General features: G+C 41.3%; 1 protein-coding gene and 1 long non-coding RNA gene across 2 annotated transcripts in view; both read right to left on the bottom strand.

Moving 5' to 3' along the window:
• Window positions 1–127: 127 nt before the first annotated feature.
• LOC142053599 (uncharacterized) lies at window positions 128–3553 on the bottom strand. Its single transcript, XR_012659271.1, has 2 exons — window positions 3122–3553; window positions 128–1184 (listed from the first exon to the last, which is right to left on the bottom strand). It is a non-coding gene; the product is annotated as an uncharacterized LOC142053599 (long non-coding RNA).
• A 4805-nt stretch (window positions 3554–8358) lies between these two features.
• Window positions 8359–17047, bottom strand: part of SDC2 (syndecan 2) — a 59268-nt gene continuing 50579 nt past the window's right edge. The window contains exons 3-5 of the mRNA XM_075085455.1: window positions 11765–11898; window positions 10840–10975; window positions 8359–9570 (exon numbers count right to left, since the gene is read on the bottom strand). Coding sequence (XP_074941556.1) covers window positions 9407–9570; window positions 10840–10975; window positions 11765–11898 — 434 coding nt within the window. The 3' untranslated portion in view covers window positions 8359–9406. The remainder of the gene's footprint in view (window positions 9571–10839; window positions 10976–11764; window positions 11899–17047) is intronic.

Raw genomic sequence — 17047 nt, 5'->3', positions numbered from 1 at the left:
CATGTTGTGTCTCCCAAAAGCCTCTTCTAGGTCCACCTTGTATTTCAGCACCACTAGAAGGTGTTTTCCTCATTTAAAGTTTTTCTTTGTTGCTTTGCACTGTAGGCAGGTAAATATGGACTGCTAATTAATGCAAACTTCAGCTTTTATTTCCTCTTTCAGTCAAAGGAGCTGAAAAGAAATATCCCTAGGTTTCCAAGAAGCGCTGGTTTTTCAGTTCTTCCTAGGAAGAAGTTTTCAAGCTTGACCCTGACTTGTACATCTTTCCATTTATGCAGCCTGGCAGCAAATAAATACATCCTAATAGTGCATAGAATGGAGAAAAAGGTAGGGACATTGTGAAAGAAAGACAGCAGGCACCTAGCGTCAGCTAGTCTTTACAGTTCTGCTAGCTTTTCTGCTGCTGTGTCAGAGGCTTGTGTTTTCAGGTACCAAGAGCAACATCAGTGAAGAGCAGAACGTCTGCCAGCAGTGGGTTGGTAGGGCGTGCTTGTGTGGGACACGCTGTCAGAAGCCAACGTTTGTTGCCCCAAGTTGCCAGGCATTCTCGTACTAAGTTGATGTAAGCCAACAAAATTCAGCCTGTCCTCCTGAAGTGGAATCTCCCCTCTGAACAACACAAGCCAACATATAGTTACTAGCAAAATGCCACTGCCTACATGCTCCAAGGACGCAGTGGTGTTGGCAGCTGCAAGCCCTGGATCCTTACCCCGTGTGCGGCAGCCCTTCTGCTGTTACAGCCTCTTTCAGCAAGGGCATGCAGCACCTCAGAAAAGAGGTAATGAACACACACGCTCCAGGGCCATAAAAATGTCAGCAACTCATGACCCCACAAAAGTTCTGGCAGCAAAACTTGCTAGTAAGACATAGCCCGGCAGTGTAATTTCTCCTGCAGATTACTGCAAGTTTGCTTACAGGAATAATGCTTCAATGGCTTTGCCATGCCACAGAAAGGTTTTTGTTAAGCTTTGGTGGAAGGTGTTCCCACTTGAATCTCCTTAGAAACTGTGTGACTTGTGCTGCCATGGGTAGAGAGCAGAGCATGGGCACCTCATGTAAAACCAGAGCTGCGAGGAGCCCTCTCTCTGCATTCCTGTAGATCTCCAGTCTTCAGGTAGCAATTGGTCCAGTAATACACAAGAGTCCTCCACTCCTATGTTTACAAAGCAAAGACATTTGGATACCTAACATCAATTATCCTATATTTGCATTAAAAATACATTAAATACTGCTCTAAATAACTTTCCTCACAATGAAGGAATTCAGTGATAAATAGTTTATCTTAGCAAGTCTCTCCACGACAGCTAGGTACCTTTATTCATCTCAATATTTTTGTGAAGATAAAATCCAGGTTCAACTTACTCAACACATACTTGTCCCAAACAAGTTTGAATCCACAGAGACTTTTAAAAATGTAGTTAAAATACATCATTTATTTCTGGATATATGGACTTAGAGTAAAGGGAATCCTCTACCCTGCCATGTATGAAAGCAGACTTTTTTTTGTAACACATCTGCTGTAATGGTGAGTTCCAGGTTCAAAGGACATCCAGTGTAACCCCTCTGCCCTGCATGACAACAGTTACTCCCAGGGCACTGCTTGGGCCTGTGTTGAACTGTGTTGAACACTTTACAGACTGTCTTCATACAGGATGGGCCAATAAAACATCCATCTAACAGAGGCAGCTGGGAGGCCCAGACTTCTCTAGGTAATGATGCTTCAGCTGGCCACTGTACTGGGAAGGCGATCATTCTTGGAGTGGCAGATACTAGGCAGATGGACAGAAACTGAGTGCTGAAATAGCTTGTTACCATCTGAACAGGCCCAAAAGTGAGAGGTGGTATATTTTGTGATGGGTTTTAAGTGTGAACAGACACAACTCCCCACTCAGTGTGCAGAGGCATGCTTTGAGACCCAGCTTCTCCGATATCTCATTCTAAGTTTAACTACAGGACTCTGAACAGGCTGCTCAAGTCAAGTAGAGATAATACAGCATTAATCATTTAAACTGCAAAAAAAACGTGATTCTGCAAGAGAGTCAACCTGTTGCTATCAAAACTAACTAAAGATCTGGAGTCCTCTTCCGATCCTCTACAGTATATATGTAGAAGATGGCATGATTCTTACTCAAATTTGCAAAGTCTGACTGATCACAGTTTGAAAGCCTTGCTACACATACTGAAAAGTGAAAAGCTGATATACTAAGAGCTTGTGTAAAAGAATATATTGCTTACTCAAGCACAGATATAGTATTTCTTAGAATCTAGAAGAGCCAGAGCTGAACAAGTCTATGGAGTTTCAGAATCTGCATTAAAAGACCCATCAGGAAGGGCTGAAGTAAAATTCCACTTAGCTTTTAGTGGTTGAACGTGTGTTATAAAAAGCACAGATTGGCAGAGTAAAATGGACTGCCAGAGCTGTTACAAAAATCAAACCATGGATTGGGAGAAGTCACATGGCTGAGCACCTGTAACCAGTTTTCGAGATGATAAAAGAAAACTTTAGACTCTTTGACAGCTCTTCTGTAGGTATAAAATTCTCTCTTTTTTTTTTATTTTCAGATTTTTTTTATAAAACCACTTAGAAGCTGAAAAAGCAGGAAAGCTTGTACTCTTCCAAACTATGGGAAAAAAAAAAGAAGAAAAATTGAGACCTACAGGTTTAACAGACATTGTGATTGGAATTACTCAATTCAATAACTAGCAGAATGCTTTTGCCTAATAAATAAGATACTTCCAATAATTACATGTGCTTTGAATACAAAATGTTTTGCTAATCTTTGTTCTGGTATGCTTAATATATTTTACTTTATAAGAAGTGCTAATTTTATGCATTCTTAATGAAATCTCAATTTCCATTGAAAAGAAAGTTGAAACAAATAAAAGCTATAAGCTGAATCAGCTGGTAAAGAAATACTTATTTACCATTTTTAACATAACAGAATGGAAAAACTAGAATATAAAGATGGAAGTTAAGCTTTGTAACGGCATATGCAAATAGTGTGTGCTCCTGCAGAGCAAAAAGAAGTACAAAACTCACTGTAAAGATTAAATTAAATTACAAGTTAACAAGTCGTCTTGTTTACCAGCCAATGAAAACCAATTTTCTTTAGGAAAATACCTGAGCACATGCAAAACAAGGTGAAAGCTGATGATTTAAACAAAGGCTTCTTGCTGCTGCTTTGATTGTAGTCAATAATTTAAGCTGACTGTGATCTTCAGGGAAGGTTTTCCTACGGGATGCAGCTCAGATAATGAAGATTTACTAGAAATGTGCCTGAAGCCTTGCCTCACCAGCATGAGTGTGGCACAGCCGCTAGCCTGGCAGCGAGGCACCAGGTCAAGGCAGGGTCCCTCATTCAAGCATTTTGGTCTGAGGAGGAGTTAAGCTGGGCCCTCAGCCACCTCAGACTCAGCCCCAGAAGCTGTTCCTTTCCAAGCAGAGTTTTTTCCCCAAGTCAGCATTAACTCAGCTGGCACTGTGAGCTGGTCCAGAAAGAAGCACATGCTCCACTTCCTTTCACCAGAGACTCTTCTGTTAGCTCTGCGGTAACGAAAATTATAGGGATGAATGATGAAAACTGAATTTTGGACTGTTTTACATTCTTTCAGTACTGTTTAGCATGATGGTTGTTGACTTCTCCCTGCCGCTATATTTAGAAAGGGGAGTAGGAGGGAGATGAGCGTTAGCATTATGGGTTATGACACAAAACCATCAAAAAGTAAGTCTGTTCCCATTTCTCTTCGGTATCCTCTGGGGAGCTGTAGTGTTTAGATAAAGCTCCTGTTCCGCCACAGCTCAGGAAAATGGGAACTGAACTTTGTTGAGGCTCCTGGACTACATATGGCCATACAAGGTGGGTGGGTAACTAGGACACAGAACTTTTTCCTCCACTGAGCTCAGTTTCCCACCACTAGATAAGCTTCAAGTAGCTTGTGTGGTGGAATTATTGTTCCTTATACGTCAGTGCTGGGTTCATTTTAGGACTAAAAATAGAAAAAAATCAGAAGCTTCCTCTGCATTCAAATAATCAACAAAAGATGCATGGGAAAAATAATTGCATAATGCCCCAGAAGAAATCTAAATGAATTAAAGTCACCCCCTACAGAGAACTTGGGCTCTTTTTATTTTCAACAAACTATTACAGGTTTTGCAATATTTTTCTGGAAGTTTTTCACAAGCATTCCTACTTCCTCTCGCTCTAGGCTGGGGCTCAACTGCCAGGCTGGAGGAATTCTTTGGACCTGAACTTCAGCCATGAGAGATAGTGGCCCTCAGCCCCAGCCCAACTACAGCAGAGTTGTAAAGCTGCAGCGTGAATTAAAATCTCAAGAGCTCTGCAGCCTATGCCATAAACACAATTGATATCAAAGGAATTAGGGATAGTGAAAGCTTGCCATCTCCCAAGCATAAAGAAATGGAAAGTTGCTTCAATATGCAACAGCACATCTCAACTGCAAAGCTGTTTCTTCTTATTCATCCATTTCTTCCCACCTCCCATAGACAAAAGACAACCCAGACCCTTCAACGTGCAATGCAGCACACTAATCGTTGCCTCCTTGCCGCGCTCCCAGCACCTCCTGTGCGAAGCAGAAGCTGCGCAGGGCCAGCCTTGTGGATCCTCCACCCGTTTTGCTGTAGCAGTTCCTCTGCAGGTCCGGGGGGCAAGCAGCCAGCAGAAGCTATGACTGGCAACATGGGCAACAGGTAGCGCAGACCTCCAACGTGCTGGGAAGCTGCGTGCAACCAAAAGCGTCTCTCAGACTATGACACCAACATCTGCCCACTTTTCTGCCTACGTATTCTCTCTGTTAAGAGCAAATTCAGTGTGACGGCAACAATTCAAGAAAACAAAATGCCTTGTAACTTCCAGTGGAAAATGTGGGCTGTCAGGACGGTTTCTCTTCCTCCCTTCTTTCCACTCACCCCAAATTAATGTCTGTAGTTCTACATGAGCACTGTTCCTCCCCCCCAGTCCTTGCTAGAAAAAGCTCGGATACTGCAAACACACAGAGGGTTTTTCAGAACTCCACCCACGCAAGCAGCCACTCTGTACATCCGATGCACGTGTGAAATTGGTTCGCAGCAGTCAGGTCAGGAGCCCACATTTCCATTTCTAGCTCTAGAGAGCTTAAGTTTTATCATTTGTTTGTTTTCAAAGCAAAAAATATACAACTTACTTTACTTCACAGGGGAAGAAATGTCAGCAAAGCATCTTTTCCACTGGCAGGGTTGGGTTACAACTCCTCCGCTCCCACCCACACAGCTGAACCCAGCGCTTGGTCAGCCCAAGAGGCAGGAGGAAATGAAATGCACATGTCGGCATCCCCCTCTCCCGCTCCAGTTCCTTAGCAAAACCGCTCTTCTGCTCCAGCCACGGGACCATCCCAGGACCAAAAGATGTGCCAGGGAGGGGGATACTTGCTATATCTTTTCTAAGAAAAACTGTACAGCAAAGTCATCCTTCCTCAACCTGAAGAAAGTTTTGGAAAGGCAATGCTCTAAAAGTTCACAGCATGGAGTTTTCAGACCAAGGTTCAGAGCTCTGTCATACACAAGCAAAAGCTTAAATGTAACAAAACTAATTATTAAAGCTTGTTAAAAATGGGCAATAATATTGCAAATTCCTTAAAGGAAATTATGCCAGTCTGATTAAGCAAGGTCTAAGCAACATTTACAACTGACTGCAAGTTTACAAAAACTTGCTGTATTATTTCTATCTGTAAGAATAGTTTCCTAAGAGATCTCTTCCCCCTCAGATTTCTCTTCGCCTTCTCCTTGTTTGCTTACTTGAACAAAGAACGCTACTTGAACTAAGCATGCTATCATCTTTTCCCTCACACTAATAGTTTTTGTTTAATGTTCATCTGGATACTTCTTTCCTTAAAAGTTTCCTGTATTCCATATGCTGCTTAAAAATGGCATCTATCATTTAAGACTGTACTCCACCATCATTTCAGTACACAGCTCCAAGGGGGGAAAAAAACCAAACCAACAACTAGCCAAAGTCACAAATATGTTATTCTCTTGTTAGAAGATACAAGAGGACAATTTTGGTTTTAATTTATCCTATTTCAATGAAGTGCAATGCTCAAAGTGAAGAAAAACCTAGCAATGCAGCCTGTAAACATGAGCTACAATTCACTTTTAAAGCTGGCAAGCAGAGGAACAAGGAACTCAGCTTCTGAAGTTATTTTTCCATGAACAAAGCAAAGGCAAGAGACAACTTCTAACATAAGCTTTACGTTACTTGCATCAGGCTTCATTTACAAAGAATCTAGGAGGAAGTAACCATTTATAACCCAGAGTAAATCAAAGCAAAATGGCATTTTGATAAACACTAGAGCCTATCAATCTCAAGGAGGTGCCGGATCAGGTTGCTGAGGAATTTCAGAGCTGCTACAGCAGCTCCAGGGGAGACGAGCCAAGGGTCTTTAGGAAAAGCCATCCCAGAGGTACAGATGCCGCTGCTAGCTGCAGGCATGTGGCACAGCATCCACAGCCTGGCACCGGGACTCCCAGCTGCCCAGCAACATCCATGAGTAGCCAGAGTATTGCTAGAAACACATCCAGGAAGGGGAGAACAAAAGGGAAGCAAAACTGAGGACCAACTTGTGCTAGGAAGGCTCAGTGTAAGAGACGTGCATTCAGCTGCCCATTTCTTCTGAAAAACGTTGCTGGAAGCTGGGTGTCTGCATAAGCCTGGTTTTTAGACCAATGAAAACTGAACTGATGTTTATAATCAAGATGATAGCTCAGTCAGAATTTTTCCCTAACAGTATGGTTTGGCACTGAAAAGTGAACAGCAAAGAGATCGCGAGATGATAAATGCTACTAGTGCGTGTTAAAGAAGTTTTGAGTTTTTGTTAGGGAGGGTGGGAGGACTGCAATACTTTAAGGCCGTGTACATAGCTGAAGCATTAAACCTCTTTTCTGGATATAACTGAGCGGATAATGGATGTGTAGGGGAAGAAAAGGCGAGTGGTGAAATAGAGCTGAAACTTTACCATTGCTTCTGCTTGTAAGCAGATGCAGGAGGAACCCGACAAGCATAATATTTGGTAGTCTGCATAAGTACAACAGATGGCTATGTTGGATGAAGTGTCCTGTGCATTAGGGATACAGGCAGAGTCTAACATTTATAAATAAAAAGAAAACAGCTTCTTAATATCAGTTTGCTTATGGTAAAGGAGACGACAATTTACCTGGTGTTTAATATTTATAGCTATACTTACAGCGGTATTCATTGCACCCTTAAATAAAATTCAGATCTACTACCTTAAGCAAAGTGGGCTTCAAAAAACTGGATGTCAGACTATACAAATAAAGTATTAGTTTAGGCATGGTAGACTTTATTTTGGCACTTTAACAAATGCTTTATTTTACAGCAGTGGCACAGCATTTGCCAGAAATTTTCTTTTCTTGGCACAGTTATTTCAAGCAGTTATTTTACTAATTGATTTTCACTAAATATTGCACAATAAGATATACCTGTTAAATTCTTACCCTGTTTTTACTTGTTGAACTTGTATGGCTTTGAAAAACTTGCCAGTAAGTATAAGTAATTTAAAAAGCAATATATTAAATATTTTAGCACAGGATAGCGTTCGTTTGTTCCTAAATGACCACTGAACTTGGGACAGCAACAAATACAAGTTACGCAACTCTTATCTGAAGGGCTACCCAATCTTATTTACAATACATTGCTATTTCTGAGAAGCAGTTCAGCTTGACATCCTGAACACCTATATTCTGGAAATCTCAAAAAAAATTAGGAGGTTAACAGAGCAGAAGACGAAGCCACTTGTCTGTTACAAAGCATAATATAAGGAGGCAGACTATCGTCTTCTCCACGTGCTCCTCTATTCAACACTTATCTGCGGTCTAAGCAACAGAGCCTTTCCTCTTCTACTTGGAATATTTCTTTCTTCTCTTATGAAGATATTCCACTTGTCTCAACTCTTCTGCTGGAGTCCGAGCAGAATAAACCAAAATCCTCCAAAAGGCCAGGGAAAAAACAAACCAGAACAATAAATCAAAAACTGATATACACAATAAATGAAACCGGGTACTCCTTTGAATTTTACAGTATGGAAAACAACATTTGCAGGAAGGACAGGTCTGTGTCGATACTGCCATTAAATATAATGCAAAGGTCGAATGACTCATAACTCATACACCAGATGCAAGACTTAAACATTCCCACTTTTCTCAGCAATAAATCTGGTCTGAGGATCAGCCTGATCAACAGCCTTTTTTTTGGTCTGGATTTTTAAGATCTAGATGTACTCTGTGACGTTAAAACATAAGCAAGTAGACATAAAATGAAAAGCGTATAAAAGTATATCACAATGGAATTCTCAGTATTAGGCCACATGATTTATTCAGTAGTGTTTATGTTCCCAAATTACAATTATGTCTATCCATGTAAGTCTACAAAAGTTACCATTAGAATTGTCTGTGCTTATAAAATACCGACATTTTCTTTACTGTTATATACTCATTAACACCAGTCTGCGACGAGTTACATGTAATCATAGGCACTTCAAAGGCTTTAAAAGACGTTTACAACTTAAATGCATCTTTAAAGAACAAAAATTTAAACCCCTACTTGTACCTTCAAATTGCAAATAATTAACAAACACAGTGGCCATAGAAATCTGCAGCAACTTCTCAAAATACTGTTAGAGTCTTTGGGTTTGCTTAGGTTTGTCAGTAGCTTACTCCAAATCTTCCTTACAGGAGATTTGTTTAGTAAGAATACGACTATACAGTTTGTAGTAACAATCCAATTTTACACATTAATTTGCTGTTACAAATCTCACTGAAGCTACAGGTTCGCTGAGAAACAATGCAAAGTGTAAAACTGATATTCTGACACTTAAATTTATACAAAGTGGAGGTTAAAGTTTACATAGCTGAAAAATTACATTTACACTAAAAGTTACTGTTATCTGAAATATCTGAAGACAAATTGCACCATGACAACTACAAAAAGGCATTTTTTGGAAACAGATAAATTAATGAAATAAAAACTAACTTGTAAGATCAATCTGAGACATGCCGACAAAAATTAAACAACTTTCATTGAACCATAGGATAAAACAATCATTTTAATTATTTTATATTTATGCATAAAGTTTTAAAAATGATTCAGTGAACATCAATGGTTTTATAAAATAATGCTTTGCCACTGTTATTCACAGAACACTGCAAATGTTAAGTTTTAATTTTACATTTTTAAAGGAATACATGAAAAGTTTTAAATACAATGGGATTTTATCATAAAGGTGCCATAATGGCTCTTTAATGAAAAAAAAAAAAAAAAGATCTTCATTATTCTATGCAAAAGCTTTATTTAAAAAAGTTCAGTGATCTCATAAATAGAGACACTAAATAGGAATTTTATGCATAAAACTCCTTAGTAGGTGCCTTTTGATAGGCAGCACAGGATGGTTTACGTTCACCAAGGTCGTAACTGCCTTCATCCTTCTTTCTCATGCGATATACCAGCAGCAGGATAAGGAAGATTGCGAAAAGAAAACCAATAACTCCGCCAGCAATAACAGCTGTAATCAAAGAAACAGAGATTCACAATATGCCGGAAAAACAAGTTTAGCACCATGTTTGTTTCTCATCGCCCACAATGAGTTTGCCATTACTTTCAAATTACAGAAAAGGGCTCCCATTATGCAACTGTCTTGATTATTAGTATCCCGAAATACATTCTCAGAAAGCCTGTTTGTGTTTATGAAGGCAATCGTTTGAAAAGGACATTCCACCTACAAGTGAGTGATCCAACAACCCACAGTTCTAAAAAAGTTATTAAAAATTTTCCAAAACCTCAATTAAGGTAGCAACCCATACTGTCAAAACATAAAGTTGTCTTCATTTATAATTATGACATTTAAGTTTCTTCCAAACTAATTTTTCAACAGTTAACATTTTCAGTCTTAAAAGAACTGTTTTGTTACACTAGCTAAGAAATGGGTTTTCCCTTTTCTCTATCAGTTTTCACTCTACCTCTAGACTGAAATGAATTTCCTATTGATGAGCAGTAGGAGACAACACTTCATGGAGCTGTAGGAACAGAGGCATTACATTCATCATGCACTCGCGAGTGTGTAGAAAGTATCGATTCCAACTAGACTTCAAGAGCAAACTTGCATGCTTGCTCTGATGTGGACATTAGGGCTATTTCACATTGTGGTGCTCAGAGGAAGATGTGGTCCAAAACTGTGTGACCTTCATAGCTTCCAACACCCCTTCTGAGGACATGGGGGGAAAGTATGCCTGTAAACACTGTTCTTACGCCAAAAAAGCCTCAGATGTAGGAAAGCAACAGGAAAACACTGGTGGCCAGCCTGTGCCTCCCTGGGTTACGCATGGAAGCTGACACTCTGTATCCCAAGGACAGCACTCATCCATCCCTCTCTATCCACCCACCCTCGCCACGAGCTCCTCCCAGGCAGTGTCCATCTGCACCAGACAGACCAGACAGCAATTTGCTCTTAGGAGTGTGGATGAGAAATACATTTCTGCACTGCAAGCATCAATCCAAATTGCGACTCCCTTTCTGAGCTGTGGAACCTCCAGATATTCAGCAGGGAGTATTCAACTTGTGGGTGCCAAATCAATTAGCAAGACTTCACTATTAAATAACTGCAGAAGATGCCCATCTTACTCTCATCAAATCAACCACTGGCTACCCCCATGAATGTGTTTAAGAATCTATCAGGAAAACACAGATGTTGAGTGAGTTTGCATTATTTGATACGGATCCCGTCTGTTTTCTGTGGTATTTCTGGCAAGACGGACCTTGGCAAATGATGCCTCACCTGCCAGAACTTCTGTTCTCTGGAAGAGATTTTCTGAATGCTTCTCGGTGAACACATCGGTGTCATCCCCTGGCTCATCGCTCTTTTTCTTGGCATCCGTCTCAGGCCTTTCCTCTTTATCGATTTCTTCAGGTGACTGTGGCACAAAAGGGAAAACAGAGCATCGCTTACAGACAGGGCGCACCGCAAGTTGGCACAGTCACTGCCGCGTCACGGGCACCCACGAAGCTGTGGCTCCACGTTCACCCTCCACAATACCCACAAAACACAACACATGGGAAGCTTTTTGACTGCAGAAAGCTGAGCTAGACATTGTAACTGGATCTATTTGTCATCACGATGTCTGAATGAAAAACGCTATCCACAAGTTTAAAACCCCCAAAAGTATATTTAGCAAACAGCTGTTAAATGTTGCCTGTGTTTATCAGAACGGCCTCTGAATGAAATAACAATTCTGAAATTAACACGTCGGGTATGTTAGATTCAGAACACCTCTGAGGGTAACTTAGACAATATTACCTTTGGTAGAAGGAAATATTGAAATAGCAAATGGAACCTGGCATGTGTTCAAACAACAGCCAAACCACACAACATTCTCCTTTGAGAATGGAAGTTTCACATAGAATTTTTGAATTGAAAAAAAAGGTACAGCTCACAGCCAAAGGTATTATGAGAAACTGTGTTGTGTATCACGAGATACTCTTTTTTGCATCTTTCTCCTTTCATGTGAAATTCTGACATCGCTACATAGACTTTCCAATAGGAACGAAACTGAGCAGCTGTGTAGTTATGTAACAGGCTGCAGTAGCATTAAGTAAAGTTTGTGGAGGCTTTTTAATCCATATAAATCAAACAAAGTTGACATCAAGCCACCAACAGGGTACAGCGGAACCATTGTAAATGGTGTAGCTCTCCAGCCACGCACCTTTGTTTGTGCAGGCACCTTGGTCTGCATTTTCACCGTGGTGGTCTCAGCCCTAGATGCATCACTAGCTGTCGGTAACTTTGGAAGTGTTCTGGACGTTGTTATCACTGCATTATCCTCATCTTCTTCAGCACCTGGAGACAAAAAACCATGACATTTCATTGACCTGTGAAATTCTTCCAGACCAATTATATTTTTTTTATTATGACACCGAAGTCGGGGTTCTTGCACAGCCCACCCTAGGCAAATGGCCTAGATGACAATGCAAGCTAAGATAGAGAGGCAAGTGCAGACAGAGTGCCCCAAACTGCCAGGGGGATATTTGCCCTAAGTGATCCCATGAAAGAGGAAAGGGGACCATCAGTCAGATTAAGCAGTAACCAGGAAATTACCATGATATTTTTGAAACAGAAGGAACCAGCCTGAAATGAAGTATGAAAAAAGACATGAACACCTGTAACAGGGGAGAGACCCTGGAGTGGACGAAGCAGCCGTAAGGGCTGGTGTGACCCTGTCTGATGTGGCCCGTGGCACCGAGGGCTCTGCTGGGGCTTGACAGCGCCACCCCCTACCCTGTGGGTGTCCCCAGCAGCCACCTCCAGCTCTCCGCGGGGACATCCCCGGGACCTGCACCCCATGGGCACAGGGCCACCTCCTCGGGCTGGCAGGAGGCAGTGAGGCCCCAGGATCACGTGGGGCTGGGCACCCCAATCTCCCACAGCAGGACCCCCTGCCTGCACACCCAGACAAGGGGGGCTTGCACACCCCATGGCCTGCAAGAGGGATGTGTGTGCACACACAAGTCTGTGTGTGCATGTGGCACATGTTGGGATTAATTACAGAGCAGGGGTTGGAAATTGGTAGTTGCATATTACCATTTTGCAAGTGGCTGGTGCTGTGGTTATCTGCTGTATTGCTGATATTGAGCCCAAAACTATAGCTCAATGATTGCCAGTTAATTACATATAATAAATAAAACAATAAAAAAATTTATTTGATCCTGATTTGACTTAAACTACATGAACTGAACAGCTTGTCCCTGTAACACACTGCTTCAACAACAAAATCTCTCCTCTACAGTAAATCTGTTAAACCCTTAAACTTCAAAAACCAAGTAGTTTCTACCTACAGGAAGACTGCTATCACTTTATGTTCCAGTCACTAGGAATGCACATGTTTTTAAACTCCACATAATTCAGAAGCTCTTTTATTTTGAAATGAAGAGTAAAAGGACAGAAAACTCCCTAAAGATGACCTTAAATTTAATTTCCTCCACTTTCAAAGCCCTGCTGGAATATGAAGGCTCCTTTAGAATAAGATAATGGGCATGCCTAATAAATATCCTTCAGTGATACTGGAAGGAAAATGACACAGACAAGAAACTAAATTATTACAAGACCTGAGGGAGGAAAAGAATGGACCTCTTCTTGGACCACTCCTTAGGAATCTCAATGTGTTCTGCTCATTACAAACAGTGGTTATCCAAGTAACTATTGGGTAATAAATCCAGCAAACGTGCATAAAAGTAATTCCTAACAAATAAAAATATATCATCTTTCAACAGAATAGTATGACTCACTCATTCCAAACTGACTTTTTATCTTATTTTTGTAGAGAAAGAAAACAGGCTGAAAATCCGAGTGCAATAGCAAAGTTTTGAACTCACGATTAAGACTTATATCCATTTGGCATAGGAAGGAAGGGTGTTAACAGACAATAACTAAAACAACTTCTGTACTGTAGAAAATAAAATTTGGAATCATTAAAAGCAGTACTACATTAAAGCTACCGGCACGGAATAATACTGGAAAAACCTTCAGAGATACAAAAATTATGGTGCAACCTCCAGAATAAAGACCTCACAAGACTCGGGTATTTTCCTGAAATGCTACTTGAAGATCAAAAAAACAACATCCTGCTTCAAAACAGAGGTGAGGAAAGGCATCCAACAGGGAAATTTTTCTGGCTTTGCCTCAAGAGTTTTCTTTCAGAAGTAAGGGCCCAATGGATAACTCAGCCTTCTTTACCTTCCAAAGTTCCTCCAAATTACACAAGACTTTCACAGTCAAGGAAATTAAAATTGATGATCAGATTAGAGATCTGATAAAAACACACTTTGAGAGTACATAACTTTTTTTTTAATGAAATGATAAGTCCCATTTAATCACAACTGCTCCTCCAAATCCTTAAATGCCATCCTTGCTTCAGGCAATAGTTGTGCCTGCCAAATAAAATAGTTGAGTGTTACAGGTCTGAACCTTTCTGGCTATGGAGGATGCAGATCTCCAGTCTCTCAATAAATGGGTGACTAACCTAACTCCTGGACTAGTTGCTAGTTGCACCAAAGGTACCCAACTCCTCTTCCATACGGCCTCAGGGGAGTCCTGACAATCCCCAAAACACCTATCATTTACGCCTGACTCAGGTACCAGCTCAGACACATCCCCATGGTTCCTGCTTTCTAATTAGCTTTATCTAGACAGGTCTCTGCTTGGCATGGAATAGGTCTAAACAAAGGGAAGGCTTTTCACTTGCTAAACAGAGAGCAGTGTTCTCAGAATTACCTGTAAATAGGACTGTAAAAAGGAACCTGTAAAAAGCAACCTCTCTAATGCTCTCCAGAATGTAGCAATAGCGTTTTACATAGTATCATGTTCTATGATTCTGCGCCCCCCCCTTCCTGAATCCAAATAGGATTGGAAAGAAAAAACCTAGCGAGTGTCATAACTTCCAACTAGGTTGTAAGAGGAATACTGTGAAATGGTTGGAGTATAAAAGCTTACTTCCTCCTCCTGAAAATATCACTGTCTCTTTAGAAGGCTTCTGGATTTGGCCAGCTTGGGTGATGGTGCTGGGTATTAAATGCCTTGAGTTCCTCTACAAATACATACTGCCCTCTTAGTGAGGGCACCACAAAACCCTGCAGTAATGAAACCCATAGCCATCTCTGTAATGAAGAGCTGAGAGCTCTTGACCATCACACTCTCTTTTATCCACTGCAGCTTCTTCAGGATGCCCAGCTGCTATCTTCACAGTGGTCAAAATAGTGATGTAGTATTAGCAATATCTAACATAGCCCTCAGTGATGTGTCTGTTAGCTACCCCTTGGATGACAGGAACACAAATGCTCTTTCACGCTCTTGGTGCTTGAGAAGACTTGTCAGGAAATCAAGACTGTGCCAGCTTAAATTACTGTATACTACAAAAAGCCTACAGTAGTTAGCACTCTTACTTGCAAAGCAGCCAGTGATTAACTCCTCCTACCAAACAAATCCAATAATTTCACCCTATCTTTTGGCATCACATTTGTTTGCTGTTGCACATCGCACTCTGGGAGTGCTACCACCATTAGTCAATGTCATAAGGTGGGTACACCCCCTCCCCCATCTCTTTCACACCTTCCATTTCTAGTATCTGTGTGACATGTACCAGAATGACACATTTTTAGCTGGCTTATCTCACCCCCATTCACATGAAAAGTCCCCAATGCAACCCTTAATCAACTAGAGATGACACTGTAAACATAATACTAGTGCCCTATCAGGGAACTGCATCTGAAATAAATGGAGACAGTGCAAGGATGTTGTGTATCTGAGAGTTCTCATCTGAGGAGGGGAAAAAAAACAATAAGACTTGAAGAAAGAATAAGAGGAAGAGTTCTAACTATACTGAAGTGTAAGATTCTGTCCCGCACAACAAAAAACATACTTTCAACCAGTATCACAGTAGGCTTTTATGTTAAAGGACCTGTTGAACCAGGCAGTCAGTGTCATGCAGCATGCTTGGGGCTGGTGTAGCAGGTGGACAGAAGCAGCTCTTGCTCCAAGCCAATGTGAAAGGCACTTATGAGTGAGACCTTAGGAAATGGAAGATAAATACTTGCTGTGTTGTCTGCAACTTGTGAGGGCAAGCACACTGCGGGAGGGTATGTCGCCCCATCTGGAGTGCCTGCCGGGTTCACTGGGGCCAGGAGCACCCAATGTCAGCTGTGGCACCTGTGTCAGCCCCTGGGAGAGCACACATGCCCCCACCCTCAGAACCATGCCCCCCCACCCTGGGCCAGCCACCACCTCTCACCCCACACCACACTGCCACTGGACCCCTAAACTGCCTCCTGGCCTTGGAGCATAACTTCAGCTTCCCGTTAGGTCAAGTAACAAAGCAGATTTGCTCTTGTGTTTCTTGGAGAAGCCCCAGCCACATCACCATAACTTTCCTCCAGGAACAATTCCCAGTCACAATGTCAGACTAGACCTAGTTCAACTTGAGCTAACCTTCTCAATTCAAGCTGCTATTGTCTGAGAAATATTAGGTTAGGGAAGAGAAAAAGGGGAATTAAAAATTTGCATGAGATTCTGATTTTATACATATATAAAACAGAGACTTGTCTACCATGAGTAACTCAAGAGAAGACACAAGAACCAACAGATAGTTTTCCAAAGGACATGTAGATAAATCTGACAGAGATGGTACCCTTCCTTAACATAAGGGTAGTCATGCTGCTTAGCAGCTACTTCCAGGTACCTGCAAGACCAAGGCTTAGTTAAGATCTTTTACGCCAGAGGAAAAAGAACCAGTAGTTAAAAGCATTTGAAGTTGTACATAGGCAGGAAAACTATTTCTACGCTTTTATTATCACGCTATATACAAACACCAACACTAAAAATACTGAGGCATCTCCTCAGAGTTGGAGTTTACAAGAAGGAAGCAATGGACTTTCTGCTGTTGATAATCAGGAAGCAGGCATGGCTCCTTCGGAAACTGTTGATCAATTGATTCAGACTGAACAGTTGGGCAAATGCACAACAGTAGCTGAATGTACATGAAGACTAAAGAGGCCATGAAGGGAAAGAAAAATAAAAAAGCAGAACACCATCACCTTACAAAGAGACCTCAGCCAATTTCTAGTTTGAAATGTGTCATGCTTACAGTGACATTTGTCCATGTTAATGCTGCTTGCAGACCTACAAGGGCATTAATGGTGGTGCTGACAATTCCTGTCTATCTCCATAGGCCTAGTGGCAGCTAAAAATTTTCATACCAAAGAAAGGAGTCAGCATGTTGTCATCTTGGATCTGTTTGCTTGGAGTAGAATTACACAGCAAGAAAACCACTCTTGAGTGGGAAGGCTTTTCCTGCTAGGAACACTACGTGACTGTGTATCAAGTAAAGAGAGACGCATTCAACATAGTATGAGGAAAACTGATCATTGGTACATCTGCAGGACACTTTCTACTTCATAAAACAGAGACAGCACTAAGTATAGGATCAGTAGGGTCGAGG

The sequence above is a fragment of the Phalacrocorax aristotelis genome, chromosome 2 (genome assembly GCF_949628215.1).
Source record: "Phalacrocorax aristotelis chromosome 2, bGulAri2.1, whole genome shotgun sequence".
In the NCBI taxonomy this organism is placed as follows: Eukaryota; Metazoa; Chordata; class Aves; order Suliformes; family Phalacrocoracidae; genus Phalacrocorax; species Phalacrocorax aristotelis.
Note: the sequence above shows the minus strand (reverse complement) of the source record. Positions and strands in the feature narration are given on the sequence as shown.